Raw genomic sequence first — 27744 nt, forward strand, 5'->3', positions numbered from 1 at the left:
TTCATTAATGCAAATATTGTCACTCATACTGGTTGTGTGTGTGTGTGCGTGTGTGTGTGTGTTTTGTGTGTACGTGCGTGTGTGTGCGTGTGTGTGTGTGTGTGTGTCTGCGTGTGCGTATGTGTTGTGTGTGTGTGTGTGTGTGTGTGTGTGTGTGTGGTGTCTGCGTGTGCGTGTGTCTGCGTGTGCGTGTGCGTGTGTCTGTGTGTGTGTGTGTCTGTGTCTGTGTGTGTGTGTGTGTGTGTGCGTGTGTGTGTCAGATATCCCGCTGCTGCCCTCCATCTCGTCTCTGAATGGCACGGATGAGGAGGAGCCGGGCGGGCCCTTCACGGTGCACTGGCTCAACAACAAGGAGCTGCAGTTCACTCTGGCCATGGAGGTGCTGCTGCAGATGCTCCGCAGTGCCCAGGACAACAGCCCCAGTGGGGTCAACACCACCGACAACTCAGGTACAGCTGGTACAGAACACACACACACACACACACACACGCTCACACACACACACACACACGCGCACGCTCAAACACACACCCAACACACACACACACACACACACACACACACCCATCACATGCTCACACACACACACACACACACGCACACGCTCACAGACACACACACAGACACACACACAGACACACACGCACGCACACACGCGCACGCACACACACACACACACACGCACACACACACGCACACACACACGCACACATACACACACACACACACACACACCCATCACATGCTCACACACACACACACACACACACACACACACCCAACACGCACGCTCACACACACACACACGCTCATACACACACACACACACACGCTCATACACACACACACACACACACACACCCCCAACACACACACACACACACCACACACACACCCCCAACACACACACACACACACACCACACACACACACACACACGCACACACACACACACTCACACACACACTCAACACACACACGCTCATGCTCACACACACACACACACACACACACACACACGCTCACGCACACACACCCAACACACACACACCCCCAACACACACACACACCCAACACACGCACACACCCAACACACACACGCTCACGCACACACACACACACACACACCCAACACACACACACACACATCCAACACGCACGCTCACGCTCACACACACACACACACACACCCCCAACGCTCACGCACACACACACACACACACACACACATATACATACACACACACCCAAATACCCAAATTCTCCTCTCCGCCCTCTATCCCCCCCCCCCCTCCTGTCTGTGTCCTCTCCTCTGTCTGACATCTTCATGCTGTCCCACCCGCTGCCTCTGGGTGTGTGATAAGGTCGTCTCACACCAACCCCAGCGAGCCCCAGCTGTGTGTAACTGGCCCTCTGACAGCGGCGGCCTTGATCAGTCGGCTGTATTTCATCCGCCGTCACCACACGGGCAAATGGGTTCGAGATATACTGCAGTGCTGTCTGGAACATCGGCTGCACTCCGGATAAATCAAAGCCTAGTCTTTTTGGGATCGCTGTCAGTACTTCCAGAGCTGAGAGGCTAGATCAGATGGTTGATGAGCACTGAAATATACTGTTGTAGTCGGCAGCACATGTTGATTTGAGACGGCCAATCACTTGATCTCAGAATCAGAATCAGGTTTTATTGGCCAAGTAAGTTTGCACAAACAAGGAATTTGACTTGGTAAAGTGACTCTCAGTGTGCTTACACAAAATATACAACACAATACAATACAATACAAACAAACAAACAGTGCAACAGTGCAATGGACTAAGGAGTTTAAGAAAGTATGTACAAGGCGGAATGGCTATATACAGTAGCTGTGAAATGTTGCACAACAGTAGTGCAAAGAAGAAGTGGAGAGTGCGAGAAGTGCAGGGATAAATATATTAATATAAATATATATGCTACAGTGGGTTAGTTGTTCAGTAGTGAGACGGCGAGGGGGAAGAAACTGTTTTTGTGTCTCTGACCAACTGGCGGTGGCTCTTCTTCCCCCCGCAGAGCCCTCGCTTCTGGAGGACGGCCTCGGGAGCGGTGGCCTCGGGAGCGGTGGCCTCGGGAGCGGTGGCGGCGGCGGCCAGTCTCCGGCCCAGACGGAGGCGGGGATGGACGTGGTGGCCATGGAGCAACAGGTGGAGCTGCTCCTGGAGGACTGGAACAGCAGCGCAGACATGCTCTACAGCATCCACCCCACCGACGGCTCGCTGCTGGTCTGGCACGTCGACTGGCTAGACGAGTACCAGCCCGGAATGTTCCGCCAGGCTCAGGTAGGGGATATGACTATAGGCATTTGTCCTCATATACAATCACACACACACACACACACACACACACACACACATGTAGTAGTTTTCAATTGCTGTTCTTCAGTTACCTGTTGGAACCCCACCCTAAAAAATGTACACATATTGTGTGTGTCCCGTCCCCCCCCCCACACACACACACACACACACACACACACACACACACATACACACATGTATATGTATATATATATATATATATATATATACATATGTATGCTTTCAAATCTCTGGACACTTCCCAAGTGTATCCTGTAAATGCATACACCAAATGTTTTAGTCAGTGCAGCCTTTGTACTTTAAAATAATCAAGTTCCCGAGATGCTCACAGCAGCTTGTTTGATTGACAGGTGTCATTCGTGTCCCGCATCCCCGTGGCATTCCCGACGGGCGACGCCAACTCGCTGAGCCGCAGCGTGGTCATGTACGCCTGCAACAAGAACGTGGACCTGGCCATCCAGCAGGGCCGGCAGCAGCAGCAGCGTCCGTCCGGCGGAGGTCTGCCTCGCTCCCCCTCGCTCATCTCCTGCTACGGCCTGGGCAAGCCCACCTCCTGCTCCTCCTCGTCCGGCTCCGTGGGCCTGCGCCTCAGCATCTTCACGCCCAGCGTGCTCATGATCTCCAAGCACGCCGACGGCTCGCTCAACCAGTGGACGGTGAGCTTCGGCGAGGACTCGGCCTTCTCCACGGTGCTGAGCGTGTCGCACCGCTCGCGCTACTGCGGCCACCGCTTCCACCTCAACCACCTGGCGTGCCACTCCCTGCTGCCCCTGCTGCTCACCACGTCCCACCACAACGCCCTGCGCCCGCAGCAGCCCGCCAACGCCGCCGCCGCCGCCACCGCCACCCTCAGGCCCGCGCCCGCGCCCGTGCCCGCGCACCCCAGCAGGGGCTCCTCGCTCAGCGCCCCCCCGCAGGACGCCAACGCCGTCTACAGTGAGCTGATCCTGTGGAGGGTGGAGCCCGTCGGGCCGCTATCCTTCTCTGGGGGCGTGTCAGAGCTGGCCAGGATCAACTCTCTCCACGCCTCAGCCTTCGCCAATGTGGCCTGGCTCCCCGCACTCATCCCCAGCAACTGCCTGGGTAAGACCTGTGTGTGTGTGTGTCTGTCTGTGTCTGTGTGTGCCTGTGTCTGTGCCTGTGTCTGTGTCTGTGTGTGTGTGTTTGTGTGTTAGAACATGAGTGTGTGTGTGTGTGTGTGTGTGTGTGCGCGCGCGCACATAACTCTTACTGAGGTCATCTTCACTAAAGTTGACAAATGTTTCCAGCTGCAGTCATTGTTCCAGTGTTCATCTGCCATGTTGCCATCTGGGTTATCCTGATAATTGAGCATGGATTCCTGTCACAGGCAGTGTGGCTGCTTAGTGTCCCATCTTAACTCTGAGCTCCTAGATTATGTTCATCCGTGTTCATCGATCATCAATAAACATGAGTGTACCGCCATGCCCAGCATTCTAATGATCCTCTGCCTCTCTCTTTAAAGGTCAGTACGGCAGTTCTCCCAGCGCCTGTTTCGTGGCGAACGATGGGCATTCTCTGCGCTTGTATCAAGCTGTCATTGAAGCTAAGAAGCTGCTTAGTGAAGTCTCCAATCCAGACAATTCAGTGAGTCTTGATTCTCCTAGCCAATCCAGGGGTCTCATGTACACACACACACGCCGCACGCACACACACACACACACACACACACACACAGACACACGCACACACGCACACAAACACACACACACACGCATGTTCTAACACACACACACACACACGTACACATGCACACACAGAACTGGGAACATGTCATGACCTATGGTGTGCTACATTATTGTATATATGTTGATATTGTTTAAATTAAATTAAAATTACTCTTTCTATTCTCTATGGTTTGCCTATTGGCGAGAAATGCTAAGATCTTCTTTATTTCTTCTTCCCAGAAATCTGTAGGAGAAGCATTCAACATCATCAGCCAGCAGTCCACTGCCCGACCAGGCTGCATCATCGAGCTGGACGGGATCACAGACTTTGTACGTAACGACTCCGACTCGCTAGATTTGACCCAGAAAAGGTTGCACACCACATTAGAAAATGGTTGTAATGGCTAGATCATGTGGGTGATTCTGCCTGGAACAGGCAGTGGGAAAAACAATTGGGTCAACAATCCCAATGAAAGATATTTAAGGGAAAACCGTGCTAGGTGGTAACTCTCTCTCACACACACACACACACACACACACACACACACACACACACACAGAGGGCATACTTGTTCCTGCTGTTTGATTTGAAGGCTGCGGGCCCTCGGCCATGCTTTGTCCTCAGCAGGGGAAGCAGACGCAGCTGCTGCACGTGTTCGAGGAGGACCTGATCCTGGGGAACCAGAGGCCCGATGAAGAGCCACAGGAGACGCCACCCACAGACTCTGGTAGGTAGGGGGCCTTCTGGAAGTTTCCGTGACATTCTCTTTGAAGCTCCCCTCCCTGTATCGGAACAGTAGCATGCAGTCATAAACTCTGTTCAGCACATGGATCCTTTAAAAGCCCCACGTTGTTAATTCCAGCTTGTGAAAGAACTTCAGGGTTGCATGCCACACACGAGCGCACACACACACACACACACACACACACACACACACACACACACACACACACACACACACACACACACACACACACACACACAGCATATGAGGCAATGCATTTCAGCTTTTGGTGGCACCCTAATGTTATAGGCTACTGCTAGCTGTTATTCCCCGTTAGTTAGTTAGTTAGTTAGTTAGTTAGTTAGTTAGTTTGTTTGTTTGTTTGTTTGTTGTCCTTACTGTCTTCTCTCTCCTGGTCTAGCCTGTGGCCAGCCGGTGTTCTCTGCCAGGTTCTTCCTTGTGGTGATGGAGGCCATGCCCACCGGGAGGTCCCTGCTGCACATGTGGCTCCTGCAGGTGTCCGCTGAACCCGTCTCCTCAGGTATGCATCTTCACCCTGCCCCCATCTCCACTGACCACTCACCCCTGTGTCCACTTCACCCCTGTGTCCACTGACCACTCACCCCTGTGTCCAGACATGTTCTCTTAAAATAGACCTGCATACCAAACTGCCACTTCTCACGGAGCATCTAGATTCCTTCATCCCAGCACATCTTTTGTGTCCCTATTGTTCTGTAATTCCTGGCTGTCTGTTTCAGGCGGCGTGTCCACTGGCGTTGGGCGAGACCAGAGCGGCTCAGGGTCCAGCTCAGAGATGTCCGGCTGTCCCGCGGGGCCCCAGCGGAGCGGATCCATCCCCTGTGGCCTCCACAGCGCCTGCCGTCTGGCCCTGCACAGCACTCGCGTCTTCAGCCAGGAGCTGGAGCTCCCCTCCGGCGTGGAGGTCATCACAGTCACACCTGCCGCAGGTGAGCTGCCGGCCGCGGGCCAGACGCACCTGTGTGCTACCGAGGTGGATGTAGTGGGTTTGCAGGAGCTGCTTCTGTTTTTGACTCCTGCCAGTCAGTCCTAATTGGCCAGTTTGTCTTTAATGACCTGTGCCAACCTGCTGGCATGCTGTGTCCTTTGTCAAGGAGCTGGATCTGGCAGTATGCCAAATGTGGGGCACAGAGGAGAAAAAGAACACCCAGGCTGTGCTGGCGGCAGGGATGCCTGGAGGGCACCTTCTTGACAGATCGTGCAGCTCAGGTTTCACATATGAGGCCCCACAGTGCAGTGGAGGCAATCCAAAGAGTCAAGAGTAGAGGCTTAGAATGACTACGCTTCTAGCCACAGCACACAGAATAAGCACTATTGCTAAAGGTCGTGTCTGTTCTGTGCTGCTTCATTGTGATCTACATGTGATGTATTCCTGCGTCATTAGGTCTGGCCACGTGGGTCGGTTAGAATGCCTAGAATGTTTGTAGATTAAACTAAACTGACATTGTTATGCTCTGAAAGTCCAACCAAGTTCAACGCAGCACGAAGTGCTCTTCTCCCGTGTCTCTAGCGTAATAGAAGCAGTTTTGTTGCTAAATCTACTGCTTCTGCTGCTACTACTACTTAGCAGTGTCATTGTTGCCTAACCACGTGAGTGCCAGATCACTGAATACATGTGTGGGGAGTTGACGTGGGGTATCTCAGTGTAATGCCCTCAGTGGTGACTCATGTGGTGTTTCTCTCCTTCCAGGACACTTGAGCTCCTCGTCTCTTCAGCCGGCCGGTCGAGCGCCCTACCTGCTGGCCACCTCCTGCTCCGACGGCCAGGTGCGCTTCTGGAGGTGCGGCCTCGTGCCCGAGCCCCAGCCGGAGAGCCAGTCGGCCTACGAGTGGGAGGAGTGGCCTCTCTCGGTGGAGGAGGGCTCAGCCAATAGCAGCGCAATCAGCATCCCCAGCAAACCAAGCGCGGTGTGCTGCTGCCACACCAGCCGTGTGGCCGTGGCCTACCGCGAGCCTGGGGGTCACCAGGAGGTCAGAGCCAAGGACGCCCCGCCGCTCCTAGTGAGCATATTCCAGTGTGAGTCCACAGGAGGCTCCCAGTGGGTGCTGGAGCAGACGCTCCAACTAGACGCCCCCACCGAGGGCGCCTGGGAAGGAAGCCTGTCCGCTGGGCCCGACGAGGGCAAACAGGGAGGCGCTGAGGAGTGCCAGTTCAGCGGTCGGAGTGCCGTTCACTTAGACTGGGTGTCTCGAGAGGATGGCTCGCACGTCCTCACCGTCGGGGTGGGCTCCAGGCTGCACATGTACGGGTCTCTTCTGGTCAAGCCGCCCGAGCTGGGGCTCTTCGACGGGGGCCGAGACGGGCGGCGGGACGCCTCCCGGCTGGTTCTCCTGCGGGCCGTGGACCTGGTGTCATCGGTGGAGGGCTCGCTGCCCATCCCGGTGTCCCTGTCCTGGGTGCGCGACGGCATCCTGGTGGTGGGCATGGACTGCGAGATGCACGTTTATTCCCAGTGGCAGCCGCCCGCCCCGGCCCGGTCTGCCAGCGTATCCAGGGGCACGGACTCGGGCAGCGTGAGCTCCTTGGTCGCCACTCTGAAGCAGGACGGCCACACGCCTTCCCCGGTGACCTCGAGGAAGCCGCTGACGCGTTCGCTCAACAGCGTGGCGCAGAAGCTCAACGCCGGCGGCGGGAAGCGTTGCGCCGGCCTGGAGCTCTCGGCCCAGTTGGAGGACAGCGGCCTGTTCGAGGCGGCCCACCAGCTGTCCCCCACGCTGCCCCAGTACCACCCCGTCCAGCTGCTGGAGCTCATGGACCTGGGCCGCGTGCAGCGCGCTAAGGCCATCCTCTCGCACCTGGTGAAGTGTGTGGCAGGAGAGGTGGTCGTGCTGAAGGGGGACGGGGGCTCCGGCGGCGGCGGGGGCAGTCGGCTGCGCTCCCGGACCTTCAGCGGTGGCGGCGGCGGTGGGAGCACGGCGCGGGACGCCAAGCTGTTCCAGCGACCCGAGGCCACGTCGGACTACACGGAGATCGAGTCCATCCCACCGCTGCCACTCTACGCGCTGCTGGCAGCCGACCACGACTCCTCCGGCATCACCAAAGACGAGCCGGCCAGCGTGGGGCCCGACAGCGGCAAAGGTTCCAGTCCCCGCAGCGACCCGCCCAGCACTTATGACCAGCTCTTCCAGTCCTCCGGGGTGCCCTCCGGCGCGGACGAGCCGCCAGACCTGTTCCGTGATGACGAAGAGGATGAAGAGAAAGCCAAGGTGATCGACCTGTCCCAGTACGGCCCCACGGCGTTCGGGCCGGAGCACGCCCAGGTGCTGTCCAGCCACCTGCAGCAGGCCAGCCTCCCGGGCCTCACACGCATGGAGCAGATGTCCCTCATGGCGCTGGCCGACACCGTGGCCTCCACACGCACCGACCTCGGGGAGGGCCAGGGCGAGAGCCAGGGTAAGCAACACGGAGGCTCATTAGGTTCGCAGGGGTTCTTAAACGTGTATCTGCATTGACATTTACTGTCTGGTTTATTTAATGTTTCCGTGCCCTTGGACAGAATATGCCAGTGCATGTCTTGTACAGTTTCTATATATTTCCTGGTCTAAAGTGTCCTGTGTGTGTGTGTGTGTGTGTGTGTGTGTGTGTGTGTGTGTGTGTGATGTGTTGCTGTGTGTGTGTGTGTGTGTGTGATGTGTTGCTGTGTGTGTGTGTGTGTGTGTGATGTGTTGCTGTGTGTGTGTGTGTGTGATGTGTTGCTGTGTGTGTGTGATGTGTTGCTGTGTGTGTGTGTGTGTCTGATGTGTTGCTGTGTGTGGGGGCCGTGGGACAGGTGGCGAGACGCTGGATGAGTGTGGCCTGAGGTTCCTCCTGGCGGTGCGTCTGCACACCTTCCTGCTGACCTCGCTGCCCCCTGCCCACCGTGCCCAGCTGCTGCACCAGGGTACGTACGCCAGCCTCACCCCGCCCTGCACCGCCCTGCACCGCCCAAACACCTTGCCCAAGGGCAGCTAATAATACACACACCCTCCCCCCCGCCAGCCAGCCAGCCCGCACACAGAACTCTGCATTAGGCCCTACAGCAAACACAGCTCCCTGATCACAGTCATACACTCACAACTCCTCTAAACACAACATCAAAAACAAGCCCCACTGACTGGTTCCATCCACTCCAGTTAGTCAATGTGGAGAGTAATAATAATAATAATAATAATAATACTTTATTTTTATATAGCTTTTCTAGATACCCAAAGACACTAATGATAAGCCACAGTGTCTCAGCCTGAATGTGGCATTGGCTCCTGATACATAGACCATGAGCAGTCCTCAGTGAAAGTGAAAGTGAAAGTGTTGTGGTTGCACTGTGCACTGTGCAGGGCTCTCCACGTCCCACTACGCCTGGGCGTTCCACTCGGAGGCTGAGGAGGAGCTGCTGAACATGCTGCCGGCGCTGCAGAAGGGGGACCCCGCGTGGCCAGAGCTCCGGGCCATGGGTCTGGGCTGGTGGCTCCGCAGCACCCCTCGCCTCCGCCGCTGCATAGAGAAGGTGAGCCCAGCGCGCGCGGTGCTGCACCAGAAGTAGTCAGTCACGGCGGGCGGGTGGAGTGTGGTGGTTAATGATGCTTGCATTTATTATCCTGTCAATGCAGATGTCTTAGAGGTGGATTTGTGTTCAGTGTCGGTGTATTTTAAATTCATCGGTTGGTCGTCGATTTTGGTCGACTACGTCGGATAATCATTGCACCCCAATATTTCAAGTGTTGCACACAGAGGTTGTGCTGGAATTATGCTTTGAGGTTTTTTTTTTGTTGTTTTAAATGTATGTTATTTTGTTAACACAAACCCTATTACAAACCGTTGTTCCTCTTTTTTGATGGTTTTGCTGATGTCCATTGAGGAGGGCTTGATTAGGGCAGTGTGCTCAGTGCACTGGATCGGAAGCCTTCGCTCGCTCGCTCGCTCGGAGCCCCATGCATGCAGGAGTGTGTCTGAGAGGGTTCTCATGTACCACAGGACCGTCTCTCTGTCTACATTACACGCCTCTCATCCTGTTACAAGCTGGGCAATGCAAACTCATCTGTTGAGATGAAATGTGTGGATCAAACCCCAATGACACACACACACACACACACACACTCAAGCGCACGCACGCACGCACGCACACACACACACACACACACACACACACACACTCAAGCACACACAGACACACACATACTCACGCAGACACACACACGCACACACACACATGCACACACACACACACACACACACACACACACACACACACACACACAGAGCGCTTTGATGCACGCAGACTCCCTTCATCTCCCTTCTAATGAGGCTGAGGAAGTGGAGGGCAGAGAGGGGGTTTAAGCTAAATTGAGTTGTGCAAATGTCCCAGCACTCCTGGTGCCAGCTCACGTCTTCTGCTGTGTGTGTGTGTGTGTGTGTGTGTGAGAGTGTGTCTGTGTGTCTGTGTGTGTGCGTGCGTGCGTGTGTGCGTGTGTGTGTGTGTGTGCGTGTGTGTGTGTGTGTGTGTCGCTGCCCCCCGCTGTGCTCCTGCAGGTGGCCAAGGCTACGTTCCAGAGGAACAACGACCCCCTGGATGCAGCTCTCTTTTATCTTGCCATGAAGAAGAAGGCTGTGGTGTGGGGCCTCTATAGGTACACACACACTCACACACTCGCTCTCTCACTCACTCACTCACACACACACACACACACACACACACACACACACACACACACACACACACACACACACACACACACACACACACACACACACACACACACACTCACTCCTATCTAAACTTTTATCTTGCCATGAAGAAGAAGGCTGTGGTGTGGGGCCTCTATAGGTACACACACACTCACACACTCGCTCACTCACGCACACACACACACACACACACACACACACACACACACACACACACACACACACACTCACTCCTATCTAAACTTTTATCTTGCCATGAAGAAGAAGGCTGTGGTGTGGGGCCTCTATAGGTACACACACACACACACTCGCTCTCTCACTCACACACACACACACACACACACACACACTCACTCCTATCTAAACTTTTATCTTGCCATGAAGAAGAAGGCTGTGGTGTGGGGCCTCTATAGGTACACACACACACACACTCGCTCTCTCACTCACTCACGCACGCACACACACACACACACACAGATGGACACACTGAAATGCACTCGGTGTGTGTTCTGGAGCCTCTAAGTGTTTTCTGGGTTGATGGTGCAGGTCCCAGAGGAACACCAAGATGACGGAGTTCTTCAGCCACAACTTCAATGAGGACCGCTGGAGGAGAGCAGCGCTGAAGAATGCCTTCTCGTTGCTAGGGAAACAACGCTTCCAGCACTCCGCTGCCTTCTTCCTCCTCGCAGGCTCCCTCAAGGATGCTGTGGAGGTGAAGAAACACACACACACACACACACACACACACACACACACACACGAAATAACACATAATGCAGCAGGACCTAAATAAACTTAACACACCCTTAAGACACGACAACCCAGAGATGCTACACAATCATACACAACAGAATGTGCTTCAGAGAGACAGAAAGAGTCAGTACACACAGATCTGATGCACACAAACCCACCCGTCCTAACCCATAACGCTCATTTGACGAGTGAACGACCTCACACACCCTCAACTCAACACTCAAACTCATTGGTTTTCCAGTCATGATCAGATAGCATGACCTTCATTGACACACAGTGGGCCGCTTCATCACAGATCGTGGGGCGACAGTGGTACAGGGGGTATAGAAGTCGTTTAGTAATCAGAAGGTTGCTAGTTCGATTCCCTGTCGAAGTGTCCTTGAGCAAGACACTGAACCCCTAATTGCTCCTGATGTGCAGTTTGCCATCAGTGTAAATGTAAGTCGCTTTGGATAAAAGCGTCTGCTAAATGACTAAATGTAAAATGTAAATGTAATCGGTTGACAATTTCAGGGGGAAAACTCTCATGTGTAATTCATTTGCCTTGGTTGTTTTTGATGAGTTGTGTGAAATGGCGTGTCTTCCCTGGTGTGTGTGTTCCCTGGTGTGTGTGTGTTCCCTGGTGTGTGTGTGTTCCCTGGTGTGTGTGTGTGTTCCCTGGTGTGTGTGTGTGTTCCCTGGTGTGTGTGTGGTGTTCCCTGGTGTGTGTGTGTTCCCTGGTGTGTGTGTGTTCCCTGGTGTGTGTGTGTTCCCTGGTGTGTGTGTTCCCTGGTGTGTGTGTGTTCCCTGGTGTGTGTGTGTTCCCTGGTGTGTGTGTGTTCCCTGGTGTGTGTGTGTTCCCTGGTGTGTGTTTTCCCTGGTGTGTGTGTGTGTGTTCCCTGGTGTGTGTGTGTGGTGTTCCCTGGTGTGTGTGTGTGTGTTCCCCGGCCTGTAGGTGTGCATAGAGAACCTCCAGGACTTGCAGCTGGCGCTGGTCATCACGCGTCTCTATGAGTCGGAGTTTGAGTCGTCCTCCTCGTACAAGCGTATCCTGCAGAGGCACGTGCTGGGTCACGACCCCCACCTCCCACCCCACGCCGACCCCTTCCTGCGCAGCATGGCCTGCTGGGTACTCGACCGGTACAGCCGCGCCCTGGACACGCTCCTGGAGCAACCCACGCCAGCAGTGGACCAATCGCAATCCAGCGAGCACACAGCACAGCAAGGTACAGTCCCACCCTCTTGCTTAGCGCTTAGGACTGAGTGCCTGAGGGGGGGTGGGGATGATGGTTCTGGGAAGTCTAACATTTGCACGTATTGTATCGTCTCCGCCTCCCTTAGGTCCAGTGGCCATGTCTCCATGTAACCCAGAAGTCTTCAACTTCTACACCTACCTGCGTACGCACCCCCTGTTGCTACGGCGACACCTGGGCTCACGAGAGAGGCGGGGCGGTCTGTCCACCGAGGGCCGAGAGGAGGACTCTGTCACGCTGGTGGAGCGGCGGCTCTTCTTCACCGCCGCCTACTCCCACCTGCAGGCAGGCTGCCCCCTGCTGGCCCTGGAGGTCCTGTCGCGCCTCCCCCGCACCATCAAGCCCGGCGGCCCCCCCGGCCCAGACAGCCCCGCCCACACCCCGACCAGTGGGGCGGAGCTGAGCAGCGTGGCTGAGCCCGATTGGTCCCAGCCCCTCTTCAATGGCTTCGGATCTGCCTGCGATACGCCGTCCTCGGCCAATCACAGCCGCTCCGACTCGGCGCTGAGCCTGGATTGGAGCCAGCCGTCGGTCAGCATGGTGGACGAGCCCCTGGACCTGAAGTGGGACAGTGACAAAGATGGGGATGAGGAAGAGGAGGAGAAGGAGGAAGAGGATAACAAGCAGGCGGATATGGATGTGAAGAAGGTGGATGAAGCTCCCGATCCGTCCAGCCCCGGCACCTTCCCTGACCCTTCGTCTGCCTCCAGCCCTGCCCACCCCTCCTCCTCCTCGGAGGCCGTCTCCAGCCCTGGTCCTGAGGCGCCGGCAGGCGTGGACATCCAGGCGGCGCAGCTGAAGTTCCGCGCCTGCCTGAAGCTGCTGACCTCTGAGCTGCGCACGCTGGCCTCCGGCGGCCCTCTGGACGGGGGCCGCTTGCGCCACCAGCTGGCCGTGTGGCTGCAGCGCGAGGTGGAGGCCCTGGAGCGCTGCTGTGGCTACAGCCCCTGCGCCCCCATCCCGGAGGGCCTCCAGGGGGACGGGGACAGCCACCTAAGCCTCTCCCCCGTCGCAGAGACCTTGTCTGGGGGAGTGGAGTCGGGCAGGGCTGGGGCGGAGGCCCAGGGCAGGAGGCAGTGGCTGCAGAGGAACCAGCAGCTGCTGCGCATCTTCCTGAGCTACTGCAGCCTCCACGGCTCCCACGGGGGGGGTCTAGCGTCCGTCCACATGGAGCTCATCCTGCTGCTGCAGGAGTCTCAGCAGGTACACCGCACAAGGGCCCACACACACATCCTTCTACACACACCTCATTAACACACCTCCTTATACACACACATCCTTCTACACACACCTCATTAACACACCTCCTTATACACACACCTCATTCTACACACACCTCATTAACACACATCCTTCTACACACACCTCATTAACACACATCCTTCTACACACAGATGTGCCACACTTTTCTATGGTGCACATACACATGCTCTCCTAAAGGTGAACACGAACACATCTGAACACATCTGAACACATGCGCACACATCTTAACACATCTGAACACATCTGAACACATGCGCACACTTGGTGTTTGCACCTGTGAATGCTGCTGAGGAGTGTCCGCTAACACCCAAGCTCTGATTCTCTTGCCCTGGTTTTACCCCTCCAGAGGTATTAACGTAAAAAAGCATCAACTTGTGCTTTCGGATGACAAGATGCTATTATCATCAGAGAGGGGGCGCCAGTGAGCTGTGAACAACTGCTTTAGACAGGCAATTTTAGACTCCACACACACACACACACACACACACACACACACACACACTACCCAATCATTAGGTATGGTTTTTTTTTTTATCCATGCTGAGGAGGTTTAATTTCAGTGGGGATTGTTTGGCTTTAAAACAAAGCAGCTTCAGTTTAACAAACTGTAGTTAAGTTTCAACCGCTGAAGCTATTTTGGCCTTATTCAAATGGGAAAAGATGAAAGCCCGTTCACTCTCAGAGTATGTAGGGTAGTTTGACCTGGAACTGTCAATGTGTGTTTCCTTTCCTTTCTTTTGAGAGCTGATTCCAACTGATTGAAGTTCACACGTGTGGAGAGAGCTCTAACGCAGGGAGCATATTAAAAGAGTAGAGGGTGGATGATCCATACTAAGGCCTGGACATCCTGTATGAACACATGGGTGATGGGGAGGACAGGGCACACAAGGACTAACAGAAGCATTGGTGTCATATATACCCAGATCTGGAGGTGATGTGGAAACATTCTCACGACACACACAGACACACACACACGCAGAGACACACACGCAGAGACACACACGCAGAGACACACACGCAGAGACACACACGCAGAGACACACACGCAGAGACACACACGCAGAGACACACACGCAGAGACACACACGCAGAGACACACACGCACACAGACACACGCACACAGACACACGCACACAGACACACACACGCACACAGACACACACGCACACAGACACACACGCACACACACAGACACACAGACACACAGACACAGACACACACGCAGACAGACACACACGCAGACAGACACACACGCAGACAGACACACACACACGCGCAGACACACACACACGCGCAGACACACACACACGCGCAGACACACACACACGCGCAGACACACACACACGCGCAGACACACACACACGCGCAGACACACACACACGCGCAGACACACACACGCGCAGACACACACACGCGCAGACACACACACGCGCAGACACACACACGCGCAGACACACACACGCAGACACACACACACAGACACACACAGAGACACACACACACACACACACACACACACAGACACACAACCCTGGTTGCTGACCACCCTGTGTTTGTCTTGCAGGATGAGAGCGTGTGTCCCGGGGGAGTGAGCCCTCAGCCTCCTGCCACCATCCCTCTGCTCCTGTCCTGCATGGGCTGCTCCAGGACCGTGGTGGCCAACCCCGTGTCCCACCTGACCAGCCTCACTCACGACATCCTGCGCACCATCAATGCCCTGGACTCCCCACCGCACCCCGACTCCGTCTGCAGCCAGGTAAACACGCCGGAGTCATGTGGTCTGAAATGCAAACACCCCAATACCATCATATCTCCAGTAAACTGCCTCTAAACTTTCCACTGGGTGGTCAATCTAAACAATGTATGGAAGCCCATTTCCGTTTTATTAATGATTAGTACAATCACCAAATAGCACTGCCATAAAAAATTTGGCCAGTAAAAACCAGTGTCCATTTTGTCTGCCTGTCCATCCGCCCAGTAATGTTATTATTTTTCCATCCAACCCCAGTGTAGAAAATGAAAAGGGGATGCTATTGGAATAATTGTTTTGGTCTTTGCTTGATTTTAAAGGTCCCTTTTACAGAAAGCTATACCAATGTTTTGCAATATTGCTATCAGTGAAATGTAAGATATAGTTGTCTTTTCACATATATATGGTGTGACGATTGATAATTGTTGTTAATGTTTTAAACATGTTTGTTTTTGTCCTGCGTTTGCAGATCTACGTGATGCATGCCCTGGCTGCCTCGCTGTCCTCCTGTGTCTACCAGTGTCTGTGTGATGGACACCCCTATAGGTGAGTGTGTGTGTGTGTGTGTGTCTGTGTGTGTGTGTGTGTGTGTGTGTGGGACCTGCCTGTGTCTACCAGTGTCTGTGTGATGGACACCCCTACAGGTGAGTGTGTGTGTGTGTGTGTGTGGGGGACCTGCCTGTGTCTACCAGTGTCTGTGTGATGGACACCCCTACAGGTGAGTGTGTGAGTGTGTGAGTGTGTGTGTGTGATGGACACCCCTATAGGTGAGTGTGTGTGTGTGTCTGTGTGTGTGTGTGTCTGTGTGATGGACACCCCTACAGGTGAGTGTGTGTGTGTGTGTGTGTGTGATGGACACCCCTATAGGTGAGTGTGTGTGTCTGTGTGATGGACACCCCTACAGGTGAGTGTGTGTGTGTGTGTGTGTGTGTGTGTGTGTGTGTTTGTGTGTGTGTGTGTGTGTGTGTGTGTGTGTGTGTGTGTCTGTGTGATGGACACCCCTATAGGTGTGTGTGTGTGTGTGTGTGTGTGTGTGTGTGTGTGTGTGTGTCTGTGTGATGGACACCCGTATAGGTGAGTGTGTGTGTGTGTGTGTGTGTGTGTGTGTGTGTGTGATGGACACCCCTACAGGTGAGTGTGTGTGAGTCTGTGTGTGTGTGGGACCTGCCTGTGTCTACCAGTGTCTGTGTGATGGACACCCGTATAGGTGAGCGTGTGTGTGTGTCTGTGTGATGGACACCCGTATAGGTGAGTGTGTGTGAGTCTGTGTGTGTGTGTGTGATGGACACCCCTATAGGTGTGTGTGTGTGTGTGTGTGTGTGTGTGTGTGTGTGTGTGTGTGTGTGTGTGATGGACACCCCTATAGGTGTGTGTGTGTGTGTGTGTGTGTGTGTGTGACCTGCCTGTATCTACCAGTGTGTGTGTGTGTGTGTGTGTGTGTGTGTGTGTGTGTGTGTGTGTGTGTGTGTGTGTGTGTGTGTGTGTGTGTGATGGACACCCCTATAGGTGTGTGTGTGTGTGTGTGTGTGTGTGTGTGTGTGTGTGATGGACACCCGTATAGGTGAGTGTGTGTGTGTGTGTGTGTGTGTGTGTGTGGGACCTGCCTGTGTCTACCAGTGTGTGTGTGTGTGTGTGTGGGACCTGCCTGTATCTACCAGTGTGTGTGTGTGTGTGTGTGTGTGTGTGTGTGTGTGTGTGTGTGTGTGTGATGGGCACCCCTACAGGTGAGTGTGTGTGTGTGTGATGGATGGACACCCCTACAGGTGCATCTCTCCTGTAGTCTCCCCTGTGGCTCAAACAACATGGTAGATGCCTCAGCTGTCTCAGCTGTCTGTGCTGACACCCCTCCACTGTCCATTAAAGGACAGGAAGTGATGTCAGACAGGTGTGTGTCTGCAAGGTCACCTGCTTTGGTTGAGGAACTAAGGATACCTCTTGTTACAACTGGTGCTTTGGTGCATCTTACGCAAAGCATTCTCCGTCAGTAACTGGCATATGTTGCCTGTAAAGACCTAAATTCAAATGTGGAATGAACTTACTCACACACACACACACACACACACACACACACACACCTGAGCACCTTCACACAGCAGTGATGTGGTCCACAGGCGCTACCGCTAGTCTCTCTTACTCACACACACACACACACACACACACACACACACACACACACACACACCTGAGCACCTTCACACAGCAGTGATGTGGTCCACAGGCGCTAACACTAACGCTAGTCTCTCTTACTCACACACACACACACACACACACACACACACACACACACCTGAGCACCTTCACACAGCAGGGATGTGGTCCACAGGCGCTAACACTAACGCTAGTCTCTCTATAGATCCTTCTGCCTGTATCTATCTCTTACTCACTCACACACACACACACACACACACACACACACACACACACACACACACACACACACACACCTTTTGTATCCGTGTGTCTCTTCCTGTCTTTGTCTCTTTGTCTCTCTGTCTGTCTCTCTGTCTGTCTGTGTGTCTGTCTGTCTTCCCCTCTGTTTTTCAGTCTAATCTTCTCTTGAGCACCGGGGGTTTCTTTCTCCTGCCTTAGAAGTCCTCCAGGGAGCATGTTTGTGCTCCAACCAGCTAATCTGCATAATTCATTAAAGGGAATTGAAGAGGAAAATCCTTCAATTCCATTTTCTCATTATGATAGCGAGCGCAGTTTGAGTGGGCTTTTGAGACAGGCTGCTCTAGGGGCCTCCGACGGTGCTGATGTCATCTCCTCCCGCCTGCCGTACCTCCACCCCTCCACAGCCAACCTGAAGGATCTGTCTGGCTGTTAGAAGGAGAAGGAGATCGCAGTTTATCACAGGCACCGAAGCTGGAGTCCTGATGGTGTTTTGGTTGCCCCACATTATATGTGTATCTCTATATTTTCCTTTCTGTTTTTTCCCCTCTCTTTCTGTCACTCTACTCTTCCGTATTCTCCGTTGCTTTCCCCCCCCAACCCTTCTCTGTTGACCTACATTAGTGCAGCATACTTCTCACCTCAGCTTTCACGCTCGTGACACTCACAGTGCACTTGTTAGGATTTGGATTGGGAATTCTGTCTGGCCTAACACTGATCGGGTCAAACTGCCGATTTGGGATCCACTCTCCAGTGTGACTGACCGTCATCTGACCCAGGAGTCATGTGACTGGGGAATGGCCCGCGGGCCTGGCGTGACATTTCAGGAAGAGAGATTCTGCACAGAAAATGGCTTCTTTGTGTTCTCACACTGGTTGGCCATGGCAGACTCTGTGTGTCTTGATTTAAACTGGGTTTTAAACAGCATCTCATGATAAATCTGTTCCGTCACATTCAAATTTTGAAAGATTATCTCAACTGTGTTGCTAATGAATCTAAAGCTTTTCTCAGTAAATTCAGGTTATGCCCCATTTTAAAGCAAGGGCTGTTCATACTTGTTTATTATGGTTTTATTATCTTTGGTTTGCCATGTTAGTATTGAGTTATTTTACAGAATCAGTAGGTGAAATTGGCAGACTTTGCCCTCTGTGGGCTTGCATGCTAGTCTGCTTGCTAGTTAAAACACACCAGTGAAATGTGATGTGTGGCTGCAGTGTGTTGTTACCAGGGACTCTTTTCCACCTGACTAGTGTGAGGGGCCCCCTGTTCCTCCAGGCTTACTCTCCTAGCAGAGAGCCATCTCAGATGCTGGAGACATGACACCCCTCCCCAGAACAAGCCTGTTAACCATTTAATGTTCATCAGTGTTATAGTGCGTTCAGAAAGTATTAAGACTCCTTCACTTTCACATTGGGTTGTGTTGCAGCCTAAATTCATTTGTTTGTTTTTTTTAATTCAAAATATATTAAAAAGGAAAAACTGAAATAGCAGAGTTATTTCTAAGTCTTCCGTTGTCTTGGCTGTGTACGCAGTGTCAGTGTCCTCTTGAAAGGTGAACTGTTCAGCCCAGTCTGAGGCCCTGAGCACTCTGGACCAGGTTTTAAAGGATATCTGTACTTTGCTTCATTCAGCTTTCAGTTGCCCAGTCCCTGCCACTGAAAAGATACCCCCACAGCATGATGCGGCCACCATCATGCTTCACCGTTGGGATGGTATTGGGCAGATGATGAGCAGTGCCTGGTTTCCTCCAGACATGACACTTAGAATTGAGGCCAAACAGTTCAATCTTGGTTTCATCAGACCAGAGTTTCTTGTTTCTCAGTCTGAGAGATGCTTTCCTGCGTCTCGCTGAGGAGAGGCTTCTATCTGGCCATTCTGCCATAAAGCCCAGATCAGATTGTTGCAGTGATGGTTGTCCTTCTGGAAGTTTCTCCCATCCCCACACAGGATCTCTGGAGCTCATCCAGAGTGACCATCGGATTCTTGGTCACCTCTTTTTTACCAAGGCCCTTCTCCCCCAATTGCTCAGTTTGATCAGACGGCCAGTCAGCTCTTGGAAGAGTCCTGGTTGTTCCAAACTTCTTCCATTTTAAGAGTTATGGAAGCCACTGTGCTCTTGTGCACCTTCAATGCAGCAGAAATATTTTTGTAGCACTCCCCAGGATCTGTGCCTGGACACAACCCTGTCTCTGAACTCTGCAGACCGTTCCTTCAACCTCATGGCTTGGATTGACATGCATGTGATATGCATATGCTCTGATATGCATTGTCATCTGTGACACTTTATATAAACAGGTGTGTGCCTTTCCAAATCACGTCAAATCAATTGAATTTGTCACAGTTGAATTCCAATCAAGGTGTAGAAACATCTCAAAGATCAAGAGAAATGGGAAGCACATGAGCTACATTTGTACAAGTGTCAAAGCAAACGGTCTGAATTCAATTTTTTCTTTTTTAATACATTTTCAAAAATGTCTATAATCCCGTTTTCGCTTTGTCGTGATAGGGTATTAAATGTAGATTGATAAAGAAAATAAATTCATTAAAAAGATTTTAGCCTAAGGCTGCAGTGTGAAAAGGGGTCTCTGAATTGTTTCAGAAAGCACTGTGTATATCCCATGTCCTGATGCTTCTCTTCTTAAGGACTGACTTGTTTTTTTGTTGTGCAGAATGCCACGTCCTTCTGCCCAAATAAGGTGTAATAATTTGTTGCCTTGAACCTCTCGTGTAATATCCCTGGTTTGTGTAGCCATGATTGACTGATGTGTGTCTGATTCTGTGTGTTAGTCAGGTGAACGGCCTTATGGGAACGGTGTACCAGAGTGCGCTGCACTCCCAGCATGCACCTGGACGTGGCGTCAGCACAGAGGAGACCTTCCTGCCCAACACCCCCCCAGCACAGTGGCCAGGTACTCACATTCAGGCCTCAAGGCTTTTGGGATGTCTGCTTTCTGTCTAAGCTGACACTATACCCATCCCTGTAGCCCAGTGTGAAGCTGGCATGCTGTCCTGAATGTCACCCTGGTGGTTGTTGTTGTTCTAGAATGATGATGATGCTGGGATCATAGAGAGCGTTGCACATAAAATCTCTCTTCTGCCCCCTGCAGGTGTGGGGGCGCTGGTGCGTCTCCTGAGCGTGTGCGGTGGGGATGAAGGGCGGACCGGGCTGGGCGTGCTGCTGTGCGAGGTGCTGACGGCAGTCTTCCTCAGCCTGTTTGTGCACGGCCTGGCCACACACTCCAGTGCCCAGCTCTTCCGCGTGCTCGCTCACCCCCTCAACAGCAAGCTGTGGTTTGCCGTGTTCGGGGGAGGGGCACGCCTGCCTGTCATCACCATAAATACCCCCACAGGTGGGTGGCACGACTGCTGCTAGACGAGTAAAGTAGAGGGAAGAGAGAAGTATCTTGGTGTGTCTTGGAGCAGCCTCTCTTCAGATCTCTAGGTCATTGATAACTATGGGGGCATAACTCATTTCAAAAGTAGAATTGGTGAGCAATTAGGGTCATAATGATGATGGTGATGATGATATGTTAATATTGGTGATGGAGCCAACAAAGTGAAGGAAAGGAAAGGAACATGTTGTAAATGTTGGATGGAGGAGTATATGATGAGTGTTAGTGGAGGTGATGTTGATGGCTCTTTGACCTTGGTGTCCTCAGTGGCCGTGGCCCACGAGGGGGCGGAAAGGAAGCCGAAGCGTTTCCGGCTGCTCTCCTCCCGCAGTGGCTCCAGGGGGGAGGCTCCGCCCGAGAGCCCCCCCAGCCCCCGCAGCCCCCCCTCGGAGCCCCACCCCTCCAGTGTCACCGAGCGCTTCGTCCCTCCGGAGCTCAGCATCTGGGACTACTTCATCGCCAAGGTTACCCCTCTATTCATACGCACTTACTTAGTTACTCACCTAGTTACTTCGTCTGAGGAACTAGTTTACATTTATACTGTATTAGTAGATATTGACATTGGTATGTTTTAAATAACAATCTACTTTTCTTATTAGTAAAGTAGGTTCCCCCTCTATTCATACGCACTTACTTAGTTACTCACCTAGTTACTTTGTCTGAGGAACTAGTAGACATTTCTACTCTATTAGTAGATATTGACATTGGTATGTTTTAGATAACAATCTACTTTTCTTATTAGTAGTCAGTCATTTATTGCTAGTGAACGGTTGATCGTGTATGTTCATAACCTGTCCAGTTGTAATTGAAATGTGAATTTCTATTTCCTGTTGTTCCCACAGCCGTTTCTACTCCCCTCGGAGAGCAGGTTTGAGTATGACTCGGAGGAGAGCCTCGGCAGCGAGGATGACGATGAAGATGAATACTCCGATGCCTTCGACTCCAGCTCCCCTCAACGTGAACATTCCAACCCCAACTCCTACAGGTGCTCCTTCACATGACCTGTTTTTACCCTTAGTGCAGGAAAGAAAAAATAGTAAATGTGAAAAACCAAACATTGTAATTGTGTTCTGTTTTAGTCAATGAAATCTCCGTTCTGTAGAGTGACACTGAATGTGTTAACATATCACATGCTCTCCTCTTAACAGCTGGTGTCTAATGCGTCTGGCCATGGTTCAGATGGTCCTGGCCAACCTGAGGTCCTTCTACCCCATGGCAGGCCACGATCTGATGGGTAAGGGTTTAGAGCCGGGTGATCTAATCTGATGAACCTGGTGATCTAATCTGATGAACCTGGTGATCTAATCTGATCAGAACCTGGTGATCTAATCTGATGATGATGATGATGGGAGGAGGGTGGAGTAGCACACATAAAGAATTCATGGTTAATATGAAGGTGTCAGTACTGCTTTCCAGAAGACATGTTCCCAGTTCTTTTTCTGGACTGCTGACTTCCTGTGACATTTGCCTTCACCCATGAGTCTTAACACATCTGATTGTGACCTTTGGGTGCTGATGATGGGGCAGGGGCTCCATTAATGGCAAAAGCCTGTTGTGCTTTGAGCCTATGCAAAAGCCTATGCTGTGCTATGAAAGGAGGCTCTTTCCTTGAGATGAACTGTTCACTGAGAGAGAGGAGTCTCTCTGTAAACCACTGGCTCTGTATCTGAATGAATATCTGTGTTATGTGGTGAATCTTATTGGGGATGTAGTTAAGGTTATATATGTGGTGTGGGTCGCATATGCGTGTATATGTCTGAATTTGTGTACAGATGGTGTGTTGTTGTGTGTGTATTAATGGAATGTGTGTGTGTGTGTGTGTGTGTGTGTGTGTGTGTGTGTGTTTATTGAATGTGTGTGTGTGTGTGTGTGTGTGTGACCTCAGACCTCCCTGTAGGCTCTCCCCTGTGCCACGCTGTGCTCAAGACCCTGCAGCGCTGGGAACAGGTGCTCCTCAAGAGGCTGGAGATATTTGGAGGGCCACCCCCCAAATACATCTCCACCCACACCAACGATGACAGCTCCACCCCCGGCCCCGCCCTGCTCCGCCACAAAGCTCTGTTTGAGCCCTCCAACACCCCCTTCAGGTACATACCTGTTACCCACCCCTGTGTTTGAGCCCTCCAACACCCCCTTCAGCCTGTTACCCACCCCTGTGTTTGAGCCCTCCAACACCTCCTTCAGCCTGTTACCCACCCCTGTGTTTGAGCCATCCAACACCCCCTTCAGCCTGTTACCCACCCCTGTGTTTGAACCCTCCAACACCCCCTTCAGGTACACTGCCTGTCTGTTACCCACCCCTGTGTTTGAACCCTCCAACACCCCCTTCAGGTACCCTGTCTGTTACCCACCCCTGTGTTTGAACCCTCCAACACCCCCTTCAGGTACCCTGTCTGTTACCCACCCCTGTGTTTGAACCCTCCAACACCCCCTTCAGGTACCCTGTCTGTTACCCACCCCTGTGTTTGAACCCTCCAACACCCCCTTCAGGTACCCTGTCTGTTACCCACCCCTGTGTTTGAACCCTCCAACACCCCCTTCAGGTACACTGCCTGTCTGTTACCCACCCCTGTGTGCATTATTCATCAGGAATTAGAAGACAACTCTTTGTTTCTGAAGTGCATCATAATGACTCAAAATGAATTGCATACATCTCGTATCTGGATCAGATGCCACAGACTGTAGGAAACTATTTTCTACTTTCAAGAATCTCCTTAACCCTCCACCTCTGCCATCAGTCACCTCCCACTCTGCTGCTGGCTTTCTTTACTGAAAACGTTGCTACCATTAGTGTGCAATCATTGGATCATTGTTGAATTCATTCTCCCCTCTCACTGAGGAAGAAGTCTCTATGCTTCTTCAACGGAGTCGACCCACGACCAGACCTCTGGACCACCACCCTTCTCCAGTCTATCACCTACGATTTGACCTGCTGTCACGCTCAAGCTTCAGTGCTTCACTCAGTTCCAGAAACTCCCCCACATTCATTCAAACAGGCTCTGGTCTCTCCTTAAGTTTCACTTAACCCATCTGAAGTAAAGAATTATAGACCTGTCTGCCTTCTTTCCCTTTTTGTCAAAGATTCTTGAAAAGGTTGTCTTAAAGCAAATTTCGGATTCCTAAGCGGTCATTCTATTAAAACTGCTCTTTTATCTGTGAAGCATTGAGAGTAGCAAAAGCCTCTGGTCAGTCAGTCAGTCATCAGTTCTAATTGTATTAGACAGCAGCCTTGGACACAGTCAGTGAATCATGACATCCTCATCTCTATGCTGTCTGAACTGGGACTTTCAGGGAAAGCACACAGTTGGTTTTAGTTGTACTGCAGTTGACGTTCATACGGTGTGTCCTGGCAGGGACAAGTGTCAAAATCTCACCACCCATGTACCCCAGGGATCTGTACTTGGATCCCTCCTGTTTTCTATTTACACCACTTCCTTAGGTGACATCATCCGTGCCCATGGGTTCTCCTTTCACTGTAATGCGGATGATACTCAACTATATTTACTCAACTATATCCTTCCCCCCAGATGACTGAAATATCACTCAGGCATTCAGAAATTCATGCCAAAATTGTAGTTTGCATAGACCCCTTCGGCTCAATCTTTCAAAAACTCCTGATCTGATATTCCCAACCAATAGCTTGGTTAATCTTCGTTGACCCAAACTAAAACTGTGCGCAACTTTATAACGTTATAATAGCTTTACTGTTATTATTGATGAACAACTTATTTTCTCTGAGCATCGGTCATAGCTTTGGACACACAATTTGATACATGATTTTTGTAATGACTGTTTCCCTGTGATGTCGGCGTGTGTGTGTCTGTAGACTCTGACTGTTTCCCTGTGATGTCGGCGTGTGTGTGTCTGTAGACTCTGACTGTTTCCCTGTGATGTCGGCGTGTGTGTGTCTGTAGACTCTGACTGTTTCCCTGTGATGTCGGCGTGTGTGTGTCTGTAGACTCTGACTGTTTCCCTGTGATGTCGGCGTGTGTGTGTCTGTAGACTCTGACTGTTTCCCTGTGACGTTGGCGTGTGTCTGCAGGTCCCAGCAGCACGCTGCCCTGCCGGTGCGGCGCCTGTGGCAGTACCTGGTCAAGCAGGAGGAGGTGCAGGAGACCTTCATCCGCAACATCTTCACCAAGAAGCGCGACCAGAACGAGGTACACGCCACACCCCATCTCTCTCTCAGTGACTCCTGCTCACTCACTCACTCACTCACTCACTCACTCACTCACTCACTCACTAATGATCACAACATCTTCACCAAGAAGCGCGACCAGAACGAGGTACACCCCACACCCCACACCCCAGCTCTCTCTCAGTGACTCCTGCTCACTCACTCACTCACTCACTCACTAATGATCACAACTTCTCACCTGCCCATTCACCCGCTCACCTGCTCTCTCACTTAACTCTGCACTCACTGATGTGCCCACTTACCCACCGATGTGCCCACTTACCCACCGATGTGCCCACCTACCCTCGGAGGGACACTGGAGAAGCCAGTTCTGCCCTGCACAAGGACAGAGAGTTAGCGTGATCACCTAGCCTTGGGGCAAATAGCCACAGAAACGAATACTGAAGTTTTAACTCTGACATCACCAGTGTGTTCCATGTTAAATGAAGGCTCCTGCCCCTTTATGATGCAATTATTGGGTGATTTGCCTGTGGTGTTAAATCAGAAAATATTGAGTTGCTTTTTTTAAATGGCTGTGTTGTTGAATGAATGATTAATCAGTTCTGTATGATGAGTTGTTGTGTCTGTTTCAATCATTTGTGTTGTCGTTGTTTTGCATGACTGTTTGCTGAATCATTTCATGACGATTGATATCAGTCTGACTGCTTAACACTTTTTAGGCCAGCATGTCACTGAGTAGCATTGTGTGTAATTGAGTATAACGTAGACACAGTACAGTGCCTGGAAATGCGTCTGAATGACCACTGTGACATGAACATGTTAAATTGGTGTCCTGTGTGTGTGTGTGTGTGTGTGTGTGTGTGTGTGTGTGTGTGTGTGTGTGTGATCATGTGAGTCAGGACCACAGCTTTGGACTCTAGTCCGGCCACATGATCGCCACATTCTCTAACCCACACCTGCAGTCACTCACCTGTCAGATTGATTGTGTATGCTGATTAACCGCCTAATTGTATGCTCTAGTGTGTGTGTGTGTGTGTGAGAGAGAGTGTGTGTCTTAATTTGTGTGTGTGCTGTTGATCCTGCATGCCTCATCACCTGTCTCCTGTCTGATGTCTCATTGGGTTAAAGTCGTTTGAAGACTGCAGAGATTATGGGAAATGTTCAGGCACGGAGGAGGCTAATCCTAACCAGGTACTGCTCGACTGTCCGTCATGGGAAGAGTGTTTGTTTGGAGGTTGGGGAGAAGGCTCTCGGCCATTACACCAGCAGTGGGCAATGGTGTGGACCAAACATCTACACAGGGATGCAGCAGCTCTTCAGAGAACTCACTTGATTAATGGGGCTTGCTCCACTCAATACAGACAACATTGGGGTTTCTCTTTTAGAGTGTGTGGGAACCTCAGGGATGAACCTCTCTGAGTCAAACACCCCATTTAACTGGCTGGGTTTATAAAACTAGTATTGACAACTAATTAATTACATTTAATTGGACTTTTGTGAGCTATGAAGACCATGTCAAATTGTCACAGAGCTGGGAGATGTTTGGTGAGTTCTTTTAAGAGCCTTGGTGCAACATGTAGGCCTGGCTTTGTACTGCTGCAGCTCTCTGCAAGGCCAGCTGTCAAACCCAAGTCTGTAGGCTTGGTGTTTTGATGGTGGTAACCTGGTGTTCAGTTTTAGGAGCCCTATTGGCACTCAGCTGTATAGGGCCAATGATTTTCCGTTTAAAAAAAAATGCATTTTCCGTTTCCACATTTGGTGAATTCGGTTTTTTTTTCCGTTTCAGCTCATTTTGTTCACCCTGAGGTATATTGATGGCTTAAAATGAGTGAATAATATGTGCCCTTCTTAGATTGTTGTTTGCCAGCATTAACAGAACAGAACACTAAACATTTTTTGTTTTAAATGCGATTGGGAAGACGAGCAAGTGAATGTGACTGAATGTGGCTTTAGCGGACTTGTGTGGGTCAACCGTTAAAAAGGGGGGCGTGGCCGGAGCAGAGTTCAGCGCAGACGTGACATTTTCTCAGTGGTTTTGTTCTTTAATTATTGTTTGTTCATCGTTGCAATCGTTGTTGTGTTTATTTGAAAGAAATATAGCCTTGCAGCCCAAAATACAGGGGAATTTTGGCGATTTGTATGCACAAAATGATGTTTCCGTTTGAAAGTTGGAATTCCGTTTCAAAGGGTTCATTCCGCGAATTCCGTCCGTTTTCCGTTATCGCGGAAACTCATTGGCCATAGCTGTAGCTCCCAAACGTGAAAGACCACTGGCACACCGTGTTACCGCCCTCAAAAGAGAGAGCAACATTAAGATGGAGTTAAAGTGTAGAAGGATGCTGTAGCTCAAAACACCCCCAAGCCATGCCCT

The 27744-nt window shown here is 51.7% G+C and overlaps 1 protein-coding gene across 8 annotated transcripts in view; it reads left to right on the top strand.

Annotated features, from left to right (window-relative positions):
• dmxl1 (Dmx-like 1) overlaps nucleotides 1-27744 on the top strand; it is a 46233-nt gene that overhangs the window by 11252 nt on the left and 7237 nt on the right. For 6 of the 8 annotated variants that reach the window (XM_031570091.2, XM_031570092.2, XM_031570096.2 and 3 more), the window contains exons 11-35: nucleotides 261-449; nucleotides 2045-2310; nucleotides 2697-3429; nucleotides 3830-3951; nucleotides 4272-4361; nucleotides 4657-4759; nucleotides 5178-5297; nucleotides 5515-5724; nucleotides 6486-8189; nucleotides 8566-8676; nucleotides 9110-9279; nucleotides 10302-10399; nucleotides 11004-11169; nucleotides 12145-12415; nucleotides 12531-13645; nucleotides 15270-15461; nucleotides 15925-16001; nucleotides 20631-20752; nucleotides 20951-21193; nucleotides 21503-21699; nucleotides 22078-22220; nucleotides 22384-22469; nucleotides 23121-23322; nucleotides 25278-25395; nucleotides 26502-26564. In XM_031570091.2, coding sequence (XP_031425951.1) covers nucleotides 261-449; nucleotides 2045-2310; nucleotides 2697-3429; nucleotides 3830-3951; nucleotides 4272-4361; nucleotides 4657-4759; nucleotides 5178-5297; nucleotides 5515-5724; nucleotides 6486-8189; nucleotides 8566-8676; nucleotides 9110-9279; nucleotides 10302-10399; nucleotides 11004-11169; nucleotides 12145-12415; nucleotides 12531-13645; nucleotides 15270-15461; nucleotides 15925-16001; nucleotides 20631-20752; nucleotides 20951-21193; nucleotides 21503-21699; nucleotides 22078-22220; nucleotides 22384-22469; nucleotides 23121-23322; nucleotides 25278-25395; nucleotides 26502-26564 — 6911 coding nt within the window. The remainder of the gene's footprint in view (nucleotides 1-260; nucleotides 450-2044; nucleotides 2311-2696; nucleotides 3430-3829; nucleotides 3952-4271; nucleotides 4362-4656; nucleotides 4760-5177; nucleotides 5298-5514; nucleotides 5725-6485; nucleotides 8190-8565; nucleotides 8677-9109; nucleotides 9280-10301; nucleotides 10400-11003; nucleotides 11170-12144; nucleotides 12416-12530; nucleotides 13646-15269; nucleotides 15462-15924; nucleotides 16002-20630; nucleotides 20753-20950; nucleotides 21194-21502; nucleotides 21700-22077; nucleotides 22221-22383; nucleotides 22470-23120; nucleotides 23323-25277; nucleotides 25396-26501; nucleotides 26565-27744) is intronic. The other 2 variants (XM_031570097.2, XM_031570098.2) reach the window with 2 other exon arrangements.

This window comes from Clupea harengus, chromosome 7, assembly GCF_900700415.2.
Source record: "Clupea harengus chromosome 7, Ch_v2.0.2, whole genome shotgun sequence".
In the NCBI taxonomy this organism is placed as follows: domain Eukaryota; kingdom Metazoa; phylum Chordata; class Actinopteri; order Clupeiformes; family Clupeidae; genus Clupea; species Clupea harengus.